The 21,559-nt window shown below is 39.7% G+C and overlaps 1 protein-coding gene across 1 annotated transcript in view; it reads right to left on the bottom strand.

The window, feature by feature from the left end:
- slc6a1b (solute carrier family 6 member 1b) overlaps window positions 1–21,065 on the bottom strand; it is a 38,485-nt gene extending 17,420 nt beyond the window's left edge. Inside the window, exons 1-10 of the mRNA XM_059944855.1 lie at window positions 20,831–21,065; window positions 20,291–20,422; window positions 19,684–19,784; window positions 19,296–19,405; window positions 19,045–19,177; window positions 18,081–18,215; window positions 17,872–17,975; window positions 15,740–15,864; window positions 12,291–12,403; window positions 5,952–6,083 (exon numbers count right to left, since the gene is read on the bottom strand). Of these exons, the coding sequence (XP_059800838.1) occupies window positions 5,952–6,083; window positions 12,291–12,403; window positions 15,740–15,864; window positions 17,872–17,975; window positions 18,081–18,215; window positions 19,045–19,177; window positions 19,296–19,405; window positions 19,684–19,784; window positions 20,291–20,422; window positions 20,831–21,065 (1,320 nt within the window). The remainder of the gene's footprint in view (window positions 1–5,951; window positions 6,084–12,290; window positions 12,404–15,739; window positions 15,865–17,871; window positions 17,976–18,080; window positions 18,216–19,044; window positions 19,178–19,295; window positions 19,406–19,683; window positions 19,785–20,290; window positions 20,423–20,830) is intronic.
- Window positions 21,066–21,559: the final 494 nt, after the last annotated feature.

Here is a 21,559-nt window from a genome sequence, read left to right as displayed (position 1 = left end):
AGAGAAAAAAAGAATACATTGCTTAGATATGATTTTTAATACATAATACTTTAAGATGTCTTAGTTATTGCTTGTATTCTAACTGCATGTTCAATTCATAGTTGCCCTAAAAATAAATAAGAAGACCTGACAATTGTTGAATTAATTTTGATTCACTAGTTTAAATCAAAATTGCATCATTTCCATATCACAAAACTGAAATTACTGCTAACATTCAATCTCTGATAGCTAAATGAGCTGCACTTTAATTAAGGCACCTATCTTCAATGTGTGTGTGTGTGTGTGTGTGTGTGTGTGTGTGTGTGTGTGTGTGTGTGTGTGTGTGTGTGTGTGTGTGTGTGTGTGTGTGTGTGTGTGTGTGTGTGTATTTATACAGACATCTCATTGTTTAAGGGTGCATTTCTTCCCCTACATATTCTGATACATTGTGACTGACTACTGCTAATAATAACCAGCTCTCTGGTTATTTATTTACATTGGATACTGATGGGAAAACTCCAACAGAATCATGCTCCCATTGGCCCAATTTGCAAACTTTTAAGTATTTGATTTAAGCTGGTGCATAATTTCTATTGGGAGCTCCTACTGGAACTCTTTTCATTAATATTATGGTATCAACTCATTTAGAACTATTTTTTATAATTTTTCTTTACTTAATTGCCAGCTAACATTTTCTGCATCAAGTATGCACTTGATTAAAAAGCTGACAATTTAAATTTAATTACTCTTGTCTTTAATACAAATTTGAAAAATCATAAATATCATTTATCAGTTTTCATTAAAAAATATTTTGGTGTTCAAAGCTGGTTTTATAAATGTGTGCTCAGTGCAAGAAAAACCAGAGATCAACCACAAAAAAAGTGTTAAATTGGAGTCAGAATGTCTACAAAGTGCAATGATTTGAAGAAAAATTGTTCTGTCAATGGTCCTAAACTACATGATTTATAAGGCCATAAGACACAGGAGCAGAGTTAGGCCGTGTGTCCCATTGAGTCTGCTCCACAATTTTATCAAAGCTGATTTATTTTCCCTTTCAATCCCCACCATCTTCCTGTAACCTTGACAACCTGACTAATAAAGAACCTACCAACCTCTGCTTTAAATATACCCATTGGCTTGGTGTCCACGGCTGTCCGTGGCAATGAATTCCACTGATTCATGACTCTCTGGCTGAAGAAATTCCACCTCATCTCTTCTAAAGGGGCATCTGGGGTAGTTCCCTCTGGTCTTAGACTGTATCCATAAGGATTCTACATTTTGTGATCCTGTGTCAGTTTTTTCGAAGGATTGATTTCATTTTCCACCAACCCCTCTCTGCCCACAAGGCTGTCCTTTTGAAACGTTATATGTCTTTGGACATTAAGCTCCCAGAAGTGATCTTCTTTCAACCACAATTCTGTGATACCCACAATGTTGTACTTGCTAGTTTCTAAATGCGCTACAAGATAATGCACACACTGAGTGCATTCAAGTATAACACCTTCTGTCCTGTATTCACCTACCTTTTCAATTTTGCCTGAAGTTAAATTCTTACCACTTTTGGTTATTTTTCATAATAACATGACCTAGGAGAAAAGCTATACTGAGGTCCTGGGATACATAAGTAACTCCTTGACATAAAAGGATAAAGTCATGAAAGGACAAACCAAGGTATTGAATATAAAGGCAAAGGAGATTGAAAGCCACAGTTGGTACTTATTCTAGACAGTTTCTCGAGTAGGTTACATGGTCGGCACAACATTGTGGGCCGAAGGACCTGTAATGTGGTGTAAACTTCTATGTTCCATGTACAAAATAGAATTTCAAATGTTCAGAAATAAGATGGGCGGTATATTCAGATATAAGAAGGGTATAGCGACAACTGAAGAAAGTACAAAATAGTGTTTGTTGTGTGAGACTACAATGGTTATATAGAAAAAAGCATGAAGTTAGGGTTTGTGTTCAGTGTAAGTGAAGAGCTTGAAAACTGGCTGATCAAAATGACAGCTCCGAAGAACAATGAGCATATAACTTGCAACAACAGCTTCAATTGATGGTTAAGTGGTGACATCAGAGACTTATTTGAGCTAATTAGTTAATAGTTTGAAAGAATGCCAGTGCAACAAGTAATTGTTGAAGTAAAATCTATAGCTGTTTGAAACAGGAATTAGGCAATTGTTTAATAAAGAAAAGCACAAAAAGAAAATGGGATTAGTATATCTGCTTCTTGCAGAGAAGGAAATTGGAAGAAAAGCTTGTTGGGCCAAATGGTCTGTACTGTGCTTCAGCTTCTACTAGCAGGCTTGGTACATGTATTCAACTTCAGTTTGAAAATGCAATCAGTAATCAAGTTTTGATGCTTTGTATATCAGTTTAAAAGCTAGCTAGGTTATATGTGGCTTAGAGCTGTCAGAGCATTGCTTTTGATTGCAATGAAATCTGGCAAAAATTGTCCTGAAGAAAATATTTAAGTTCTGCAAAAAGAAAATTGAGAAGTTTTTCTTTGATAAAGTTAACTTAACAATCACACATAATCATTATCCTGTGCAACAGATACCTTACTAGCTGAAATGATGTTATTATATCTGTAGATTATCATGGCTCCAGTATGTTATACTTTGTTAGTGAAGCACCTGTTAAAATTACAAACTCGCCCAAAACATAATGAAATAGAGTTTGATAATTCAGTTCAGAAAATAAAGCAGGAGCTTCAGTAATTCTATGGAGCATATAATGTATTTTAAAAAGAATTTTTAGCTACAGAGAAAGTAATTTGATCTGCTTCAATCAGTCGATTTAGCTCATCCAGTGAAGGCATTCAATACAATAAGTGACTTCTGTCTTTGGGATCATGGAAATAACGATCAAGGTAGATATACCAAGATGCGGAGCTGAATTAACTGTACTGAGGTGAAAAATAAGTGTAACTGACAACTTCTCTCTGCATTGATAGTATACAAATTCAATTTTCTCAATTTGAAATTCTGCATTAATTTGCTTGAAGCCCTTATTTTATTTAAGGAAAAAATGCTAATATGTGTAATTGATTAAAAAGATGAACAGTGAGAAAATATTTCAGATATTCAATAAAGTTGCAAATTGATTCCAAGAACAATTTTTTACTCAGTGTAGGGGAGGAGGGGAGTTCCTCCTTATCATTGGCCACTGGGCGTGCTTGGAAAGTTCAGAAAAGAACAAAATAGGTATTGTCTGTAATACAACCTTAGGTTAAGGTTTAAGAGTTATGAATAATATCAGGGATGAACCAAGTTTAAATGTCTTTAGGTTGTGATGAAGATTGGATGAATAAGTAGAAAAATGAGGCAATGAAAATTAATGACTTTCTACTCTCACAACACGATATGAGTGGGGGAAGTTACCACAAAATTCCCTGGGAGAAAGCTAATTGCTTTAAATTAGGTTGAATCGGACCCCTCAAAGTCCAACCCTATGTCCCCATTGTGATAGGAGGAAACAGACAAGGCCGGTTAACAGGTGAAGTTGTATAGGCCAATCCCCTGAACAGTGGATATAATGGATTACAGAAACATTGATCAACTCCAAAGTGGTCATCGATGTTCGATGCTCCACCGGGAGCTAAGGGCGTAAGAAGAAGTTGAATAGGAATATAGTTATGGAATATCTATAGTTACAAATTTACAATATACAAAGAATGAAAGGATTGTTCCCTGATCAGCTGTTCCTGACCTAACTAAAGAGAACACTACGAAATCACATCTGATGATTTACAACTACATAGGAGCAAATGGAAGGGGGCAGGGTTAGAGAAATGTCAAGGACTGTAATTCTACATATCCCTCATATATAATTACAATAGCCCTTTGGGCATATACTATGCTTCACTTAAATGCAATAGCTATAAATTCAATATTTAACGATTGTTACTGATTTCATCTTGGAATTTAATTCTCAAATTGCAGATGTCTAAGATAAGTAATGCAATTTGTTCCCATATTTTCAATCTATCTGATCATATCTGATGCAGGAATGATGTTGAACCTCAAAACTAAGTCTTAGCAAATCACCCTCAGCTAAATCTGTCCTCTACTGCAAATGAAATTTTTGAACTTTCAACTCAGTGATAATTACCAATTTTTTGTAGTCTGGGTTAACTCCCATTAGAAAATAAAGCTATTTTCAATTAGAATCCACATGTAAAGGAAATTATCAAAATTTTGACACTGGCTAAAATATAAATTAAAGACATAAATATAAAGTTGAAACTAACATCAAGCTCAACTAGGAATAGATAATGAGCAATAGAATTTTTAAAATTAAAATCAGAATATTTTTGAAATAATTTTAGTAACACTTCTTGTAACATGCTCAGCTCATATTAACATTATAAGCTACAGTCCCAGCTGTTAACCTCAAGTTGGACAGAATAGTTGATAACTAGTTGCCATCAATATCGATCGGTAGAAGTTTAAGAAAAGGAACATGATTTTCCCTTTTAATATTAAAAGGGGGGGCAGGGAGTGAAAAATTATTTCATTTTTAATAGATTGTGCAAGGTAAGTGTTGCTTTAATAAGGGTAAAGAAACACAATTTTGATAAAGTATAGAGTTATGTTTTTTTAAACTGTTCAATTCTATTGACATTTGAAATAGAATCTCAGAATGATCAGTGTAGCTTCAGATAAGTGGTGCATTGGCCATATTTAACTTTAAGGTAGGGCCATGTAAAGTCTCATACAGTATATTAACCAGTTCATGAGGTTAATCAGAGATTAATCATTGCAGCCCAGTGAGTTGCATTTAACATTAAAAATGTCTAATAAGAAACTATCTTAAATAATCGCACTACTGTAAAAATATAAATATATCTAATGTTTTGAATTGCAGAATGGTTTTTAACGTTTTGCACAGTGTGGGGTGTTGGAGCCAGAGCATTCCTTATTCCTGCCAAGAAATCCAGTTTGTGCTGAGGTGTAGGTTCCATTTGCACCAGTCTAACAAAAATCAGAACTTCAAGGATGGGAGGGTGTGAAATGGCAGTTTTGTGGGAAATAGTAATTGAGAAGAACTGCGTGGTTTCCCACCTGCGCTTTCTGTCCGACTTGAAAAGAAAATTGTAGCTCGAGTCGATTGTGCTTCTTGCAGTCTCAATTTGTAGAGCAAAATGTTTTCCAACTTAAAAAAAAAGTGTAGGTACCCTGGCTGTCCATTTCCCTTACCAATTTGACAACTAGAAGGGCACTGATGAACGTAATTGGTAGAAAGATCAGTAGGGAGTTGAGGAAACATGTTTTACCCATGGAATCTGCCACCTTTAAGGATGCTGAAAACAGGAATGCTCATCACATTTCAATGTGCCTGGATGCAACTTTTGACATTCCATGGTGTTTTCCATGCATTATGCAATGAAAAAGTAAATTAGTCTGGACAGGACTTTTTCTGATAGGCATCCTTTAGGATACATTTATTTTAAAATAATTCTAAGTGTCCTGTGAGAATGCTGTATAGGTAAACAGGAAATGTTTTGATACAATTTTAGGTGGCCGCCACTTCAGGTAGACCAGGATGAGCAGAGAGTAATGGTCCTGTCATTGTCCAAATTATATCAAAATTGTATAATCGTAACACTTATATACAGATATTTATTTATTGAGATTCTGGCCCTTTGAGTCACACTGCCCAGCAATCCCCCAGTTTAATCCTAGCCAGGACAATTTACAATGACCAATTGACCTATCAATGGGTACATCTTTGAACTGTGGGAGGAAACCGGAGCACCCAGAGGAAACCCACGCAGTCACAGGGAGAAACTCCTTATAGGTATTGATTTCCTTCTAAATTTATTTTCAGATGAAATCATGATTGAACAAGCACAAATCATGTTACATAGCAAATGGTAATGTATTAAAAGCTACCTGTCACTTTTTCAGGTAGAAATCAATATGCATCAGAAGATTTTATATAGTTTCAAGGAGATTGATTATATATCTTACCTGGGTTATGTTGGACAGTCCTATCAAGTAGGAAATAATGCAGACTACAGCAATAAAGACTTCTCTTCTTCCTCGTAACAGTTTGGGAAACTCATCCACCAGGGCAGTAATAAAACCTTCCACAGTGCAGAACTGAAAATTAAGGAACATTTTGTATAAATATTAAATTGGTAAAATGTTTTATTATTGTCACGTGTACAGTGAAAAACTTTTTTTTGTCACAGCATCCATAAAGGTAATTTCATCACATCAGTGCATTCAGGTAGCACAAAGGAAGACAATAACAGAATAGTGTTACAGTTAGAAAAAGTACAGTGTAGGTAGACAATAAGGTGCAGATACATAACCAGGTTGATTGTGAGGTCAAGGGACTATCTTATCATAGAAAGGAACTGTGTATAGACTTATATCTCTGCAGTAAAAGCTGTCCTTGACCCTTGTAGTATGTATTTCAGGCTTTTGTAACTTCTGCCCAGTGGGGTGGGGGGGAGTGTTAAAAAAAAAAGCCTCTAGAATTTTTGATTATTTTGGCTGCTTTACCAAGGCAATGAGATGAGTAAGAGTCCAGGGGGGGGGGGGGGGGATGGCTGGTTTCCATGATGTGCTAAGATGTATCCACAGCTTTCTGTAAAAAAAGCTGAGAGCTATGGGCTGCGTAGGATGGAGTTATATTGATCATGGAGTGATTATATAGGCTGTCGTAACATTGTGGGCTAAAGGGTCCATATGGTGCTGTACTGTTCTATGTTTTCTGCTTTATGTTCTCTGTAGTTTTTCTGCAAACTCGGTTTAGAGCATTTGCCATACCAAGTGGTGATGCATTCAGAAAATACGCTTTCTATGGTGCATCTACAAAAATTTGGTGGGGGTCAAAGGGGACATGCCAAATATCTTTATCCTCCTTCGGAAGCTCAGGTGGTGGTATGCTTTTTTGCCCATGGCATCAATGTGGTTGGACCAGGACAGGCTATTGGTGATATTCACTCACAGCTCTTGGCCTACTTTAATATCTTCCTCCACTTTTAGTAACCATTTCTTGCAAACAACATTGACTAATTTAGCAGGGAGAATTCTGGTTGAAGATCATCAACCTGAACCTGTTTTTCACCATGTGGGTTCCTCAGCTGTTGGCTATTTCCAGTGTTTAGAATCAGGTTTAGTATCACTGGCATATGCTGTGAAATTGGCTGTTGCAGTATATTGCAATACATAATGATAAAAACTGTAAAGTACAGTAAGTACTGCAAGATATAAGTACACTATATAATTAGATATGCAAATTACAGTAAGATAAGTTTTTTTTAAAGTTAAATTTAATTAGTAGAGCAAAAAGAGTAAAATTAAATAGTGAGGTAGTGTTCATGGGCCCAATGTCTATTCAGAAATCTGCCCCTCTCTGCTCAGTTCCTGAAAATTCCACTTCCCTGGAATGGATGTAGGGAGATGTTCAAACGTCAGCTGAGGTGACAGATTACTCTGGCTGGCAGAATGTTTTCTGGCCTTCACTAAGCTGCTACTGTAAACACAGCTAAGTGTGTATGCGAGTAAAAGTTGACACATTGTGGATGTGGGCCATGGGTGAAGGAACCTGCCATGATACAAATATAATCGAGTTTGCTAGGTTCAGTAATATGCAGAAAAAGGGACACTTCCCCTTAAAAAATAAATTTCACAACTGTATTTGTGTTTGTTTAACAAAACTGACTTGACTAGAGTTCATAGAAAGATCGAAAACCTATAGCACAATACAGGCCCTTCAGCCCACAGATTTGTGTCGAACACGTCCTACCTTAGAAATTACTAGGCTTACCTATAGCCCTCTATTTTTCTAAGCTCCATGTACCTATCTAAAAGCCTCTTAAAAGACCCTATTGTATCCGCCTCCACCTCCGTTGCCAGCAGCCCATTCCACGCACTCACCACTCTCTGAGTAAAAAACTTACCCCTGACATCTCCTCTGTACCTACTCCCCAGCACCTTAAACCTGTGTCCTCTTGTGGCAACCACTTCAGCCCTGGGAAAAAGCCTCTGACTATCCACACGATCAATGCCCCTCATCATCTTATACGCCTCTATCAGGTCACCTCTCATCCTCCACCACTCCAAGGAGAAAAGGCCGAGTTCACTCAACCTGTTTTCATAAGGAGTGCTCCCCAATCCAGGCAACATCCTTGTAAATCTCCTCTGCACCCTTTCTATGGTTTCCATGTCCTTCCTGTAGTGAGGCGACCAGAACTGAGCACAGTACTCCAAGTGGGGTCTGACCAGGGTCCTATATAGCTGCAACATTACCTCTCGGCTCCTAAATTCAATTCCACAATTGATGAAGGCCGATACACCATATGCCTTCTTAACCATAGAGTCAACCTGCGCAGCTGCTTTGAGTGTCCTATGGACTTGGATCCCAAGATCCCTCTGATCCTCCACACTGCCAAGAGTCTTACCATTAATACTATATTCTGCCATCATATTTGACCTACCAAAATGAACCACTTCACACTTATCTGTGTTGAACTCCATCTGCCACTCCTCAGCCCAATTTTTGCATGCTATCAATGTCCCGTTGTAACCTCTGACAGCCCTCCACACTATCCACAACACCTCCAACCTTTATGTCATCAGCAAATTTACTAACCCATCCCTCCACTTCCTTATCCAGGTCCTTTATAAAAATCATGAGGAGTAAGGGTCCCAGAACAGATCCCTGAGGCACTCCTCTGGTGACTGATCTCCATACAAAATGCTAAAATATAAATTTTTTGCTAAAATCTACAACCACTCTTTGCCTTCTGTGGGCAAGCCAGTTCTGGATCCACAAAGCAATGTCCCCTTGGATCCCATGCCCCCTTACTTTATCAATAAGCCTTGCATGGGGTACCTTATCAAATGCCTTGCGGAAATCCACATACACTACATCTACTGCTCTTCCTTCATCAATGTGTTTACTCACATCCTCAAAAAATTCAATCAGGCTCGTAAGGGATGACCTGCCCTTTACAAAGTCATGCTGACTACACCTAATCATATTATGCCTCTCCAAATGTTCATAAATCCTGCCTCTCAGGATCTTCTCCATCAGCTTACCAACCACTGAAGTAAGACTGCTGGTCTATCATTTCCTGGGCTATCTATACTCCCTTTCTTGAATACAGGTACAACATCCACAACCCTCCAATCCTCCGGAACCTCTCCCGTCCCCATTGATGATGCAAAGATCATTGCCAGAGGCTCAGCATATTCTCTCTCATCTCCCACAGTAGCCTGGGCAACTATTAAATAAGGGGAATATGTTGTAATAAACTGCCTGGGTCACTCTGGATGTTTTATGTTGATATGCTTTTGCAAGTACAATGTGTATTTTTTTTCTCTCTCGGTGCATTGGGTTTAGGCCTGTTTTTAAATAATGTTCTTTCAGGCTTCTTGCTTTGTGGCTGCCTGTAAGCAGACGAATCTCAAGGTTGTATAATTTATACATACTTCAATAAGAAATGTACTTTGAACTTTGAACACACTGCTGCACTTGCCAATTGTCAAATACTAGCTCAAGCTCCTCAGCCTGCGCAGTGAGTACAAGCTTATTTAGACCATTGGTGAGCAAACACGAGGAAATCTGCAGATGCTGGCAATTCAAACAACAACACACACAAAATGCTGGTGGAACACAGCAGGCCAGGCAGCATCTATAGGAGAAGCACCGTTGACGTTTCGGGCCGAGACCCTTCGTCGGGACCATTGGTGCCTGTTTGCAATGGGCCTCAATTACACAATCTTTTAATAATACTATAAACTTCAAAATAAATAAATAGTACAAATAAAGTATTGAGGTATAGTTCAGAAATCTGATGGCAGAGCAGACAAGCTATTCCTGAACAGCTGAGAATGGGTCTTAGAATCATGAAGTACTACAGCACAGAAACAGACCCTTTGGACTAGCAGGACCCTGCTGAACTATTATTCTGCCTGGTCCCGTTGACCTGCAACCAAACCATAGCCCTCCATTCTTCTCCCATCCATGTACTTAAAATTTCTCTCACATACTAAGATCAAACCCACATCCACCACCTGCACTGGCAGCTCACTCGACACTCTTACTACCCTCTGACTGAAGAAGGTCCCCCTCATGTTTCCCTTAAATATTTTACCTTTCACCCTTAACCCACGAACTCTTCAGGCTCTTGTACTTCAGAAGAGGCCTAAAAAACAGTCTGACAAAAAGTTATTGACTAGAAAGGCCTTAATAGTGTGGATATGGGGAGGATGTTTCCTGTGGTGGGGGACTGTAGGACCAGAGGACACAGCCTCAGAGTAGAGGGATGTCCATTTAGAACAGAGATGAGAAGGAATTTCTTTAGACAGAGGGTGGTAGATCTGTGGAATTTATTGCAACAGGCAGCTGTGGAGGCCACGCCATTGCGTACATTTAAGGAACAGTTTGATAGATTCGTAATTAGGGCACAAGGATTACAGGAGAAGGGGGCTGAGAGAAAAATGGATCAGTCATGATGGGCCAAATGGCCTAATTCTGCTCCTAATATCTCATGGTCTTATGGCCTGTCAAAAATGTATCTACCTGCTTTTTAAATCTCTGGTGATCCAGACTCCATGATAGCTAAGGACGACTTAAAGGTATGGATAAGAAAGGTTTGAATGTATATGGGCCAAGTGTGGGCAAACAGGACTAACTTGGATGGCTACCTTGTTCAGCATGGACTAATTGGGCCAAAGGGCCTTTTCCATGCTGAATGACTCTATGATTCAATGATTTAGCAGTCTTCAAGCCTAGTTAGATTTAGACAGATATGGACCAAGTTGTCGAGGCAAATGGGTTATCACAGACAAATTAGGTTGAAGGGCCTGACTAACCCTATGATTATGACTCTCCAAATTGAGAACAGAATGATTCTTTGACGACATATGTTGACATAAGGAAAATTGATTTTTTCCAGAAATGTGATTTTTTAAAAAAAAACAGGCACTGAACATCATTTCTGGTTTGGGAAGATTTTAAGATTGTGGTTATAATAGGAATTGTGCACACCTGAATCTCATCAGGAGTTTGAGGGAATGTGATTTGTTAGAAGTTTGTCTTCTCTAACTAGTTTCTACAGCGGTACTGCGGAGCGCATTCAACCCTGTTGCATCACTGTCTGGTGTGGAGTGTCACTGCACAGGATCGGGAAAAGCTGCAGAGGGTTGTAACCACAGTCAGCTCCATCATGAGGACCAGCCTCCCCAACATCGAAGACGTCTTCAAAAGGTAATGCCTCAAAAAGGCGGCATCCTTCATTAAGAACCCCCATCACCCAGGTCATGTTCTCTTCTTATTACTACCACTGGAGGGGAGTACATGAGCCTCAAAACACACACTCAACCTTTTAAGAACAGCTTCTTCACCTCCACCATTAGATTTCCGAAGAGACAATGAACCAAACCATGAACCTCACTATTTTATGCTCTCTTTTTGCACACTAATTTAACTATATATTTTTTTGTAATTTATAGCAATTTTATGTATTGCACTGTACTGCTGTCGCAGAACAATAAACCTCAGGCTGTATGTCAGTGATATTAAATCTGATTCTGATCTGCTATTGATGGACTTTAAAATCTGATACAAATAAGATTTAAATTTGCTCAAATAGTTGAATGACGTTAAAATGCTAACTGAATGAAATGGAATTTAAATTTTTACATTGTATGGAATGTTTTGTCTTACATTTTAGGAGTATACGTTTCAATACAATCCAAAATTGCAATGTTATAGTCAAGGGCTAATCAGCAGTGTTACCCTTAGCAACAGAATGCTGTTCAATATTGATGTATGACTAGGGCAAGGATTCAGTATGCCTGCACCTGTCAGATGCAATCAATAATGGCGTTCTTGAAAGGTTTTATTTCAGTCCTTAAACTATTAGATTTACGGTGCTAGATTAAAAGTGGCAGAACACATTTCTAGCTAAACCCATTTGTTCTGTAACTGTAACCTCGCAATTCTGTGTTGCATTAAAGCATTTTTGCTCATGTATAATACAAAATGTTCCATAAACTGTAATCTTTAAAATTCTGTTTCATTTAATTGGCTTTTAAAAATATTCAACTATATTGAACACATTTAGAATACGAATTATATTGAATTTTAAGTGCTTTCAATAACTGATACGAAAAATTCTGATTATAACCACTCCCAAAAAGTCATGCCACACTTGTTTTATTTTTCTTAAAGATATTGATGAAATGTTATTCAGCAAAACTAAAGAACCAATGATTAGATCAATACAAGAAATGAACAGCAGCCACCCCTGCACCAAACACCATACAGCAACAACGATGTTTACTTACTTGGCTGTCGATTCCCAGCATAAGTAACATGGAAAAGAATAGAATAGACCATAATGGAGATATTGGTAATTGTGTCACTGCTTCAGGGTATGCCAAAAATGCCAGGCCAGGACCTTTAAAAAAACACATTTGTCGAAATATGACTTGGGATGAAATATTAGATCTTTTTTGTTATGTATAAAAACAAGTGTTACAATAGTAAGCAAAGTGACATGCTAATTTATGAACTATATTTTCAGTACAGGAGGCATACAAAAGTAATAAATGTGAAAAGGTTATCCTTCCAAAATCAATGTCTATTTCAACATCACCCGATAAAGTGGTGCAAAGGTCTCTACATGGCGTTAAACATCTTACATTACCCTTCCTTGCTTTATTGTCTTGTTTTGACATGGCATATCCACGACCCTACAGAATGGCATAATTCTCTGGCCTTTCCCTTTTTAACCACCAGTAACAGATTTTAGAGAGTTAATTGGAAATATTTACAGAAAATATGAAAATAGAGAGAAAATATGCCATTTTTTTTACTGTTATTCTGTCAATAATTTATTTGTATTTTATTTCATTTGCCTAATTAGTAATGCACTTATTTTTATATCATAGTATTAGTTTGAATAAATATATTAAATTATATTTTTTATATGTGGCAAATACTGTACTCATTTAAAGTACATGATTTTGCGTTCTCTTGACCTTCTGTGTTAATATACTCTGAGCTTAAAACTCTGATAGTTTTCAAAATGCTTTTATATGATTCATTCTAAGTTGCTGTCAGTAGGATTTTAGGAATGGTTACATTTTGTATTTCTATCAAAAATCAACTGGGCTTCTTCCCACTCTTTCTCTTGGTGGAAATACAATTCTGTATGTGTCCAAATTCAGCACATGGGTCTAAGTGCATGTTTCATGCATACACTTGCCAAGTTTTAATTAAAAGAATTAAAGATGTGGAATTTATAATGGGAACCATGAAGAAACTGTCAGTTCAGTGTACAGTTAATGTAATCTGCCAGTGGCTTCTAGAAGTCAAATATGGAAATCTTGATGTTGCTGCTCCTTCTGAGGGTAAATTGTTGCCCTTTTCGCCAAGTCAATCAGTGTAGAATCAGTGGATTGTTAAGAACTTAAAATTTTAATGAACTATTTGCACTGTTAAAATACACTGCTAATTCATGAGTTTTAAATGGTGTTTAACTATTGCTGGACAGGTTCTCCAGCCTTGAAAAGGCAACATTTAACATACGACTGTTATAGAAACATAGAAAAACTAGAGTACAATACAGGCCCTTTGGCCCACAATACTGTGCCGAACATGTACTTAATTTCGAAATTACTTAGGGTTACCATAGCCCTCTATTTTTCTAATTTTTCTAAGCTCAATGTACCACAAATTGCTTATTTCAAAAGTCTATTTTTAAGAATCCATTTATCATATTTCCACATTGACTTTCATCCTTGTGTGAGTTCCAATTTTACTCTCTGTGAGACATTAAAAAGTTATTCGCAATACTTCTGTTCTCTCACTGTTCTGCTGTCCAGAAACATTTCACTGAGGTTATTGGACACCACAGATTGCCCTACAAGTAGCAGCATGTGACTACACCACCAATATACAAAATCTGGGCCAGTAATTGTATCATCATGCTAATCTAAGTGTGTTTATAATGCCAACTGTAATGTTTTCACTTAGCCTTGGGATAATAAACTGAGCTGCTCAGATCCCTCCACAAACATATGTGTTGCAAAATATTCTAATGGCAAACTATGCTCATGCTACAGTTGCTTGATCTTGCCTAACCATCAGAGAAACTCTTCCCTTCTTCCCATCAAGGGAAAACTTCCCTTCTTTCAGCTCACTTTAGAATAAATTCCAGCCCCTCAGGAGCAACTTGTTCAGCAACATTGGCCAATAGAGGCATTTGCTTCTCTACCAGCATAATGGGGAAGCAGGTTCACAGGCTTGGAGAGTGAGATAGAAAACACTATGAATAAGCATATTAATCACAAGCAGTAAAAGATTCGACCAAACATTTAAGTTTCCCCAAGTTACAACAACTACAAAACTAAATATTCAATAAACAGATACTTAGCCAAGAGAGCCCGCCTGGAGCTTACCTCGACAGAGGTTCTGTGAAGCGAGCCCTGGGGGACAAGTCTCCTTCTTATACACCCGAGGCACCCAGAACTGAAGGTTGGTGCTGTGGCACGCAAGCCAACCAATGGGAAAGAGCAGCCGCAACATTTAAACAGGCCAATCAATGAATGACTAACATAACAGAAGCGGCTTTCAACCAGCAAATAAGCCAACTACCCCAATACCCCCCCTTGTGATGACCCACAATGTCTGATTCACAGCAAGTTACTTGCTACAAGGAATGGTGTAGAAATATGGCACGTGAAACTTTCCTAGCGCATTGGACAAGCTATAACTACCTTATATATTGGGCAAATTTATATTTGAACATTTGGCACTTTTGTTCACAGCAGAGCGAAGGACTTCGATGTTAGTTCTCCATTCAGCTGCACATATCTTGGTCCATTTTTCCATACTGAATATTGAATAGTGGTCCATCAGTAAAGTCAGATTCCAGTGTAGGCATGGTTCTGTTGCTGAGGAGAGGCTGGCAGATTACATCTAAGCTATTCAGGTTAATTGTGTGGCAAAATCACTCCAGATACACTTTACAGATCATCCTGCAGTGTACTGTAGACCTACATCTGTGTGAGTCAGAGTATGCATGTGCTAGGACAATGTCTTTATCTACTTTTGGCACAATGTAGGCTGCAACTCACAAGAATAGCTCTTAAGTAATGTATGCTTTCGGGAGTAATGTTTTGTGTTAGAGAAACAAACATCTAAGTTTTTTTGTGATCTAACAGGGGCCAATTAAACATGTCAGCTGCATCAAATGCTCCAAATTTTGTTTAAAGGATGCGATGTTTGGAAAAATGCTAATATTATTCAGAGGTGAGGCGAAAAACATCACACTGTGCAAATACAAACAAGTCTGTCAAGTCAAGTCAAGTCACTTTTTATTGTCATTTCGATCAAAACTGCCGGCACAGTACACAGTAAAAATGAGACAATGTTTTTCAGGACCATGGTGCTACTTGAAACAGTACAAAAGCTACACTGAACTACGTAAAATAACACAAAAAACTACACTAGACTACAGACCTACCCAGGACTGCATAAAGTGTACAAAACAGTGCGGGCATTACAATAAATAATAAACAAGACAATAGGGCAGTAAGGTGTCAGTCCAGGCTCTGAGTATTGCGGAGTCTGATGGCTTGGGGGAAGAAACTGTTACACAGTCTGGTCGTGAGAGACCGAATGCTTCGGTGCCTTTTCCCAGATGGCAGGAGGGAGAAGAGTTTGTATGAAGGGTGCTGAATGTAGGCATTAGGTGTTTCACTTTAATCCAATGAAAGGCAGGACCTACCTGAAGCAGCCACATCAGCGATAGGCTTATTTGTTACATGGGCCATGAAGCCAACGATGGAGAAGATGACAAACCCAGCGAACATACTGGTGGTGGAGTTTATACAGCAGACAATGATCGAGTCTCTGAAATAAAGAAGAAGAAACTCTCTGTGTTACAGCTATATAGGACCATGGTCAGCCCCCACTTGGAGAATTGTGCTCAGTTCTGGTCACCTCACTACAGGAAGGACGCGGAAACCATACACAGAGTACAGAGGAGATTTACAAGGATGTTGCCTGGATTGGGGAGCATGCCTTATGGGAACAGCTTGAGTGAACTTGGCCTTTTCTCCTTGGAGTGATGGAGGATGAGAGGTGACCTGATAAAGGTGTACAAGATGATGAGAGTGTGGGTAGTCAGAGGCTTTTTCCCAAGGCTGAAATGGCTAACATGAGAGGGCACAGTTTTAAGGTGTTTGGAAACAGATACAGAGGAGATGTCAGGGGCAAGGTTTTCATGCAGAGAGTGGTGAGTGCATGGAATGGACTGCCGGCGATGGTTGTGGAGGTGCATACAATAGGGTCTTGTAAGAAACTCTTGGATAGGTACATGGAGCTCAGAAAAATAAAGGGCTATGGGTAACTCCAGGTAATTTCTAAAGTACATGTTTGGCACAGCATTGTGGGCTGAAGGGCCTGTACTGTGCTGTAGAATTTCTATGTTTCTAAGCCAGGTTGTCTTGTCTGTGGTGCCTAATTGGACTCGTTTCTTGAGCACCAGGTGAGATTTGGATTCACACGCTTGATGCTGAGTTTTTGATATGTGGTGTCAGTATCTGGGAAGGTATGCATTTCCTCTTAGCATCCCAGCATGGGCAGGTCTCACTCAGCCTGTGCACCTCCTGAGAGCTAGTGGGTACACCTAGTGACTGAAGCAGAGCAGCAATTCCACATCTCTTCTCTCCTCTAATTTGATGTCTGGTGCCGACTTATTTTGAAAATGCATAGTCGGCAAGATAACTCGTGGGAAGAAGGAAATGGATGGGTTGATATTAGATGGCTTTAATTTTCAAATATAAATCACCTACAAAATCCAAATTAATGCAATGGGACAGTTTGACAAGAAATAATACACCATAAGCTTCCAAAAATAGGCTGCATAGAGGTGAATCCCAACCTCAAAAATTGAACTATCTATTATATTTTGTTACATTTATGGGTGAAACATGCAATGGTGCCTATGTTGTTAAACCAAGTCCTGGTGTGTTTTATGGATGGATTGTTAGATTTTCTCATTTTGAAAACATACTCATCATTTAGATGGAACAATGACCTAATATTGCTCCTCTCGATTCTGGTCTTATATTTGAATCTCCAGTGGATTAAAAGAGCATGCATCCTCCTCTCCTACAATGCCCATGCAGTGTCAAATATTAAAGCAAGTTTCAATGTATAGCCATAAGTGGCACTGGACGTTACCCTACTGAGGAAAGTTGTCAATGCCTAGTTAATTGTAATTAGACTTATCACAGAGCATGATTAATTCAGCAGGTGATTATGTAAAGCACGTAATCAGTTTACACTCTCCCTTCTACAACACACCCATTATCTTCGGTCAACAAGTAATGAGAGTTCAGGAGTATTGCTACATTTAAATGCCATTATCAAACTTGGATGACTCAAACTAAAAAGGAAAGGGTTTACCTAAAGCTACAAAATAAAGATTGCCTTTGTTATCAAATGGAAAAAAAAGGGATAAGAGCCAGAATTAATGCAATAAAAATGCAGCTGATGGAAATCTGAAATAAAAACAGAAAATTGCCGGTAACACTCAGCTGGCCAGGCAGCATCTACAGAAAGAGTTAACATTTCTGATCAAAGACTTTTAATCAGAACTTCTTGTTGATGAAGTCGATGGGGCCCCGACCTGAAATGCTAACTCCACGTATCTTTCCCTCTCCATGTGTGTGCTGTCTGACCCGATGAGTCTTTCAGGACTTTGCAGGTTTCATTTGGATGAAGAGGAACCACAGATGCGACGGGCCGATCGGCCTCGCGCCCAGATTACCCTGAAGCCTTTCAGGTTTGGGAGGAAGAGCACCGCCAGCACAAGTGGGATACGCGAAGGTGGCATGCGAAGGCAATGATTACCTGTAAATATTGTTGTGGAATGTGTTGTAGCTGCCGAGTGCCACCAGGGAGCCGAGACCCAGACCGTAGGAGAAAAATATCTGCGTGGCGGCGTCCAGCCAAACCTGAGGAAGAAGGGATTGAGACGGTCCATGAGCAGCGGCAACGAATGCGGTTTCATTCACACACGTGTTATCAGCCCCGACCATAAACGGCCGCTAATGACGTACCTCCGAATCAGAAAGGCGGCTGAAATCGGGGGTGATGTAGAACAGGATTCCTTCTTTAGCGCCCGGCAGTGTCACTCCACGGAAAAACAAGGTAAGGAGCATGATGTACGGGTAGATTGCAGAAAAGTAAACTACCTGTTGGGGGGGAAAGCGCGGACAGATTACAATATTGGATTCTGTCCTGTATACACTTGGCACACCGAGGATATGATCGATCATTTGAAAAGGATTATGAAGGCTTAACTTGGTGCACAAAGACATGGATAACTTGTTCGCACAATTTTCTTTAAGCTGAAGTGTTCTAACAAGCTTCTTTATTAGACTATCATCATTTGCCAGGCCACCTGTATACCTTTAGTATTAAGAAGAATATGGTCGGAACTTAAGTAAATAACACCCCACAACCATGCATGCATTCAGCCTCCCAGTGCCAGGCGATAGTTTCCAGAGTTCAAGTTTTGGTATGGCCCATTGAGCCATTGATTATTCCTCTCTAATTACTATGTTCCCGGTGCACGTCGATTTGGAGTAGGCAGTTTAAACGATCTGGCACGGACTAGATCGGCCGAGGGGCGTGTTTCTCGGCCGCACTTTTCTAAGACTCTGTGTGAACAGGATGTACTTTGCCACCGGGTTAGTTGAGTCCAGTGCATCTATTAAAATCAACGGGAGGGGGTGGGGGTAGTGAGGGGAGGGGAATTAGGTACAAAGAGAACGCTGGACACTTATTTTACCAAAACCAAAATATTACCGGATACGATGGGCTGAATAATCTCGCTCTGTGAAATGGTGCATATGATTACACAGTTAGCTTCCCGCACGTTCCATGTCATTGGCCAAAACCAAAGCGGGAAGTCCGGGACTCTAAAGAGCGACTCTGGATTCGCTGAAAACTCGAGCCGCTGTACCGTCACACGATTCGAGCGTCCGACGACTGTTCTCATGAAATGTGTTAGGACTTTACCTTTCCCGTCCACTTGACGCCCTTCCAAATACAGAAGTAGACAAGAACCCAGGCGATAGCCAGTGTTACTGCAAGCGGCGCTCGGATATGCCCCGGTTTATCCAGCCCGTCCGTTAACTGATGCATGTTCCGTCTGTGGATAGTCACATTTCTATCAGTAATACACGCTGTTTCCGGTCCAACGGTTGTTAATTTAAGTATTAGCTCACAAAATAAGGCAAACAAATGGAAAGAGATAAAAACCATCTTACTCCCAGAATTCCACGATTGGGCTGCTGAGGTTGGTTGAATTGGTCATACTGTAGTTTGAGAAGCACCTCTCCGTATTCCATGAATTTCCACAGCGTTGCCAGGGAAGTTCCTGTTTGTGAAAAATTACAATTATTTTGTAATTTTCACTCGATCTCCTTTACTAATCTACTATTCTTTATTGTGCGTATTTCCATTATTTGCCACTTCGAACCAAACAGGTGCAGACACACAGCATCATAGATGCATTTGGTGTTCGTGTCTCGGCCTGTCACGATAGTAGCAGTTTATTGATTTACGTAGAGGGCTTTATCGTTTTGATCACCGTTTTCGAGAACGAATTACGTTAATTACGCATTACGCAAATAGGCAGAAAAAAAGGGAACTTACTGATGTGAAAGAATTGTACAAGTAATAAATGGCCCAAGCAATAATGACGACGTAATAGATGTTTAGCCAGAAAGACAGGACGGCGGCTGCCAGACCCACACCTGTAAACAGAGGGAATATCCAAGAACCCAGAGCGTTACACCGATTAGGTTTCAAAGAGTATCAACTTAAAGGCACGTTAACAAATGTCACCTCTGTCAACGGGACTCTTACTGCTTATTTTGTGAAGCCTGGTGTTAATTCCGCTTGTCATGCCTTCTTGGACATGACCGTCCACAAGACATTCCGCCCCCTCCCAGCCGCGCCCAGATCTGTGGATACCCAAGCTATATTGACCCTAATGCTTGCGACCTAGATCTAAGACTGAATATTCACCGAGGAATTGCAATACGTTTATAAAACCCCGTTCAAAATGAACATGCAAAGTCACATGACAGTGCTTGTAAGCGAATATTTGATACGGCCACTATCTGTACAGATCTCAAAAGGCTAGGAAGTCTCTACACGGCGAAGATTGCGCCTTGTGACAATGTTTATTATGCTGTATACCATTGCCCGCCGAGAGACGTGCGGCGGCCCCGCTCACGGTGCTGACTCTACACCATACCTTTGAACATTGGTGCCAGCCTCCAGATGCCGAGCCCACCGACAGAGGTGTACTGACCCAAGGAGCATTCCAGCAGAAAGATGGGCATTCCAGCAAAGATCAGTGTCATGAAATAAGGAATGAGAAAGGCCCCTTGGAGAGAACAATAAGCAGCATGTTAGAAATTCATGGGAAGTTCAGGTTCATTAAATCCAGGCGAAATCGACAGATCGGTGTAATGAATGCATTGAGTTACATGTCAAGTGCAGGGACTAAGCAAGTCATTTATCACAATGGACCCGATAAAATCCATTGTATTCTTTTAAAAATTATGGTTGTTCATTATTCGAACTTTAAAAGCAGAAAAAAACAATTTTGCAATCATCCGCTCGTATTCCACATTAGCATCACTGGAGCAATTGATCTTTAACGCGCGATTGACTTTAGCAATTTGAAATCCAAAAGGGGTACGCGGGAAACATTCTGATTTCGCCGTTGTTTAAACTGTTGTTTTATCGTGTACAGCACATATCAAGTATATTTTAAAGTTATTTTTTTTACCTCCGCCGTTCTTCCCACAAAGGTACGGAAAGCGCCACACATTCCCCAGACCTATTGCATATCCAACACAGGAAAGCAGGAAGTCAAATCTTCCTCCCCATTTCTCTCTCTCGGGAATCTTCCTGGTCTTCTGCACCTTCACCACGAGCGTTTTCGGTTTATCGTTCGAAGTGGGGGCGTCGTGTAGTTCGGTGGAAATTTGCCCGTCGGGCGTTTTTGCTCCGTTGGTGGCCATAATTTTAAATTTAGGCGCCCAGCGCCTGGGAGTTGATCGGAAATTTTCAGCACCAGACCACGTGGAAAGCAGCTTTGCGGTTCAGTCAGACCGGCGCAGGCAGAAAAAAATATGTGGAGAGTCGGCGCACGATGGTCCTGCTATGGGGGTAGTTGTCAGCTCGTGTTGGATCAGGCAAGGGTTCGTATTTAACCAGGGGGAAAGATGCTGCAAAGAGATAAGGATATGCAGGCTAGCTTTGGTAACGATAGAAACACCCAAAGGCACGTGCTTTCATTCCGCGATTGACTTGGTCCTATTGATGGAATTGGGACATGTCACGTCATTTTTCGACTTAGGTTAAAATCAACACATCTATGATTCCCCAGCACCGCGCACGACCATCTCACTCCGGCTAAGTATTGACGGCTTTAACTTTGCTTACAAGAAAATCTCGATGTAAATATCACCTTTATAAAGAAATGGAAAATATAGAAGTTAATACAACTGTTGAT

This window comes from Hypanus sabinus, chromosome 19, assembly GCF_030144855.1.
Source record: "Hypanus sabinus isolate sHypSab1 chromosome 19, sHypSab1.hap1, whole genome shotgun sequence".
Taxonomy (NCBI): domain Eukaryota; kingdom Metazoa; phylum Chordata; class Chondrichthyes; order Myliobatiformes; family Dasyatidae; genus Hypanus; species Hypanus sabinus.
The sequence above is the reverse complement of the archived record's forward strand: the minus strand, read 5'-3'. Positions and strand labels throughout refer to the sequence as shown.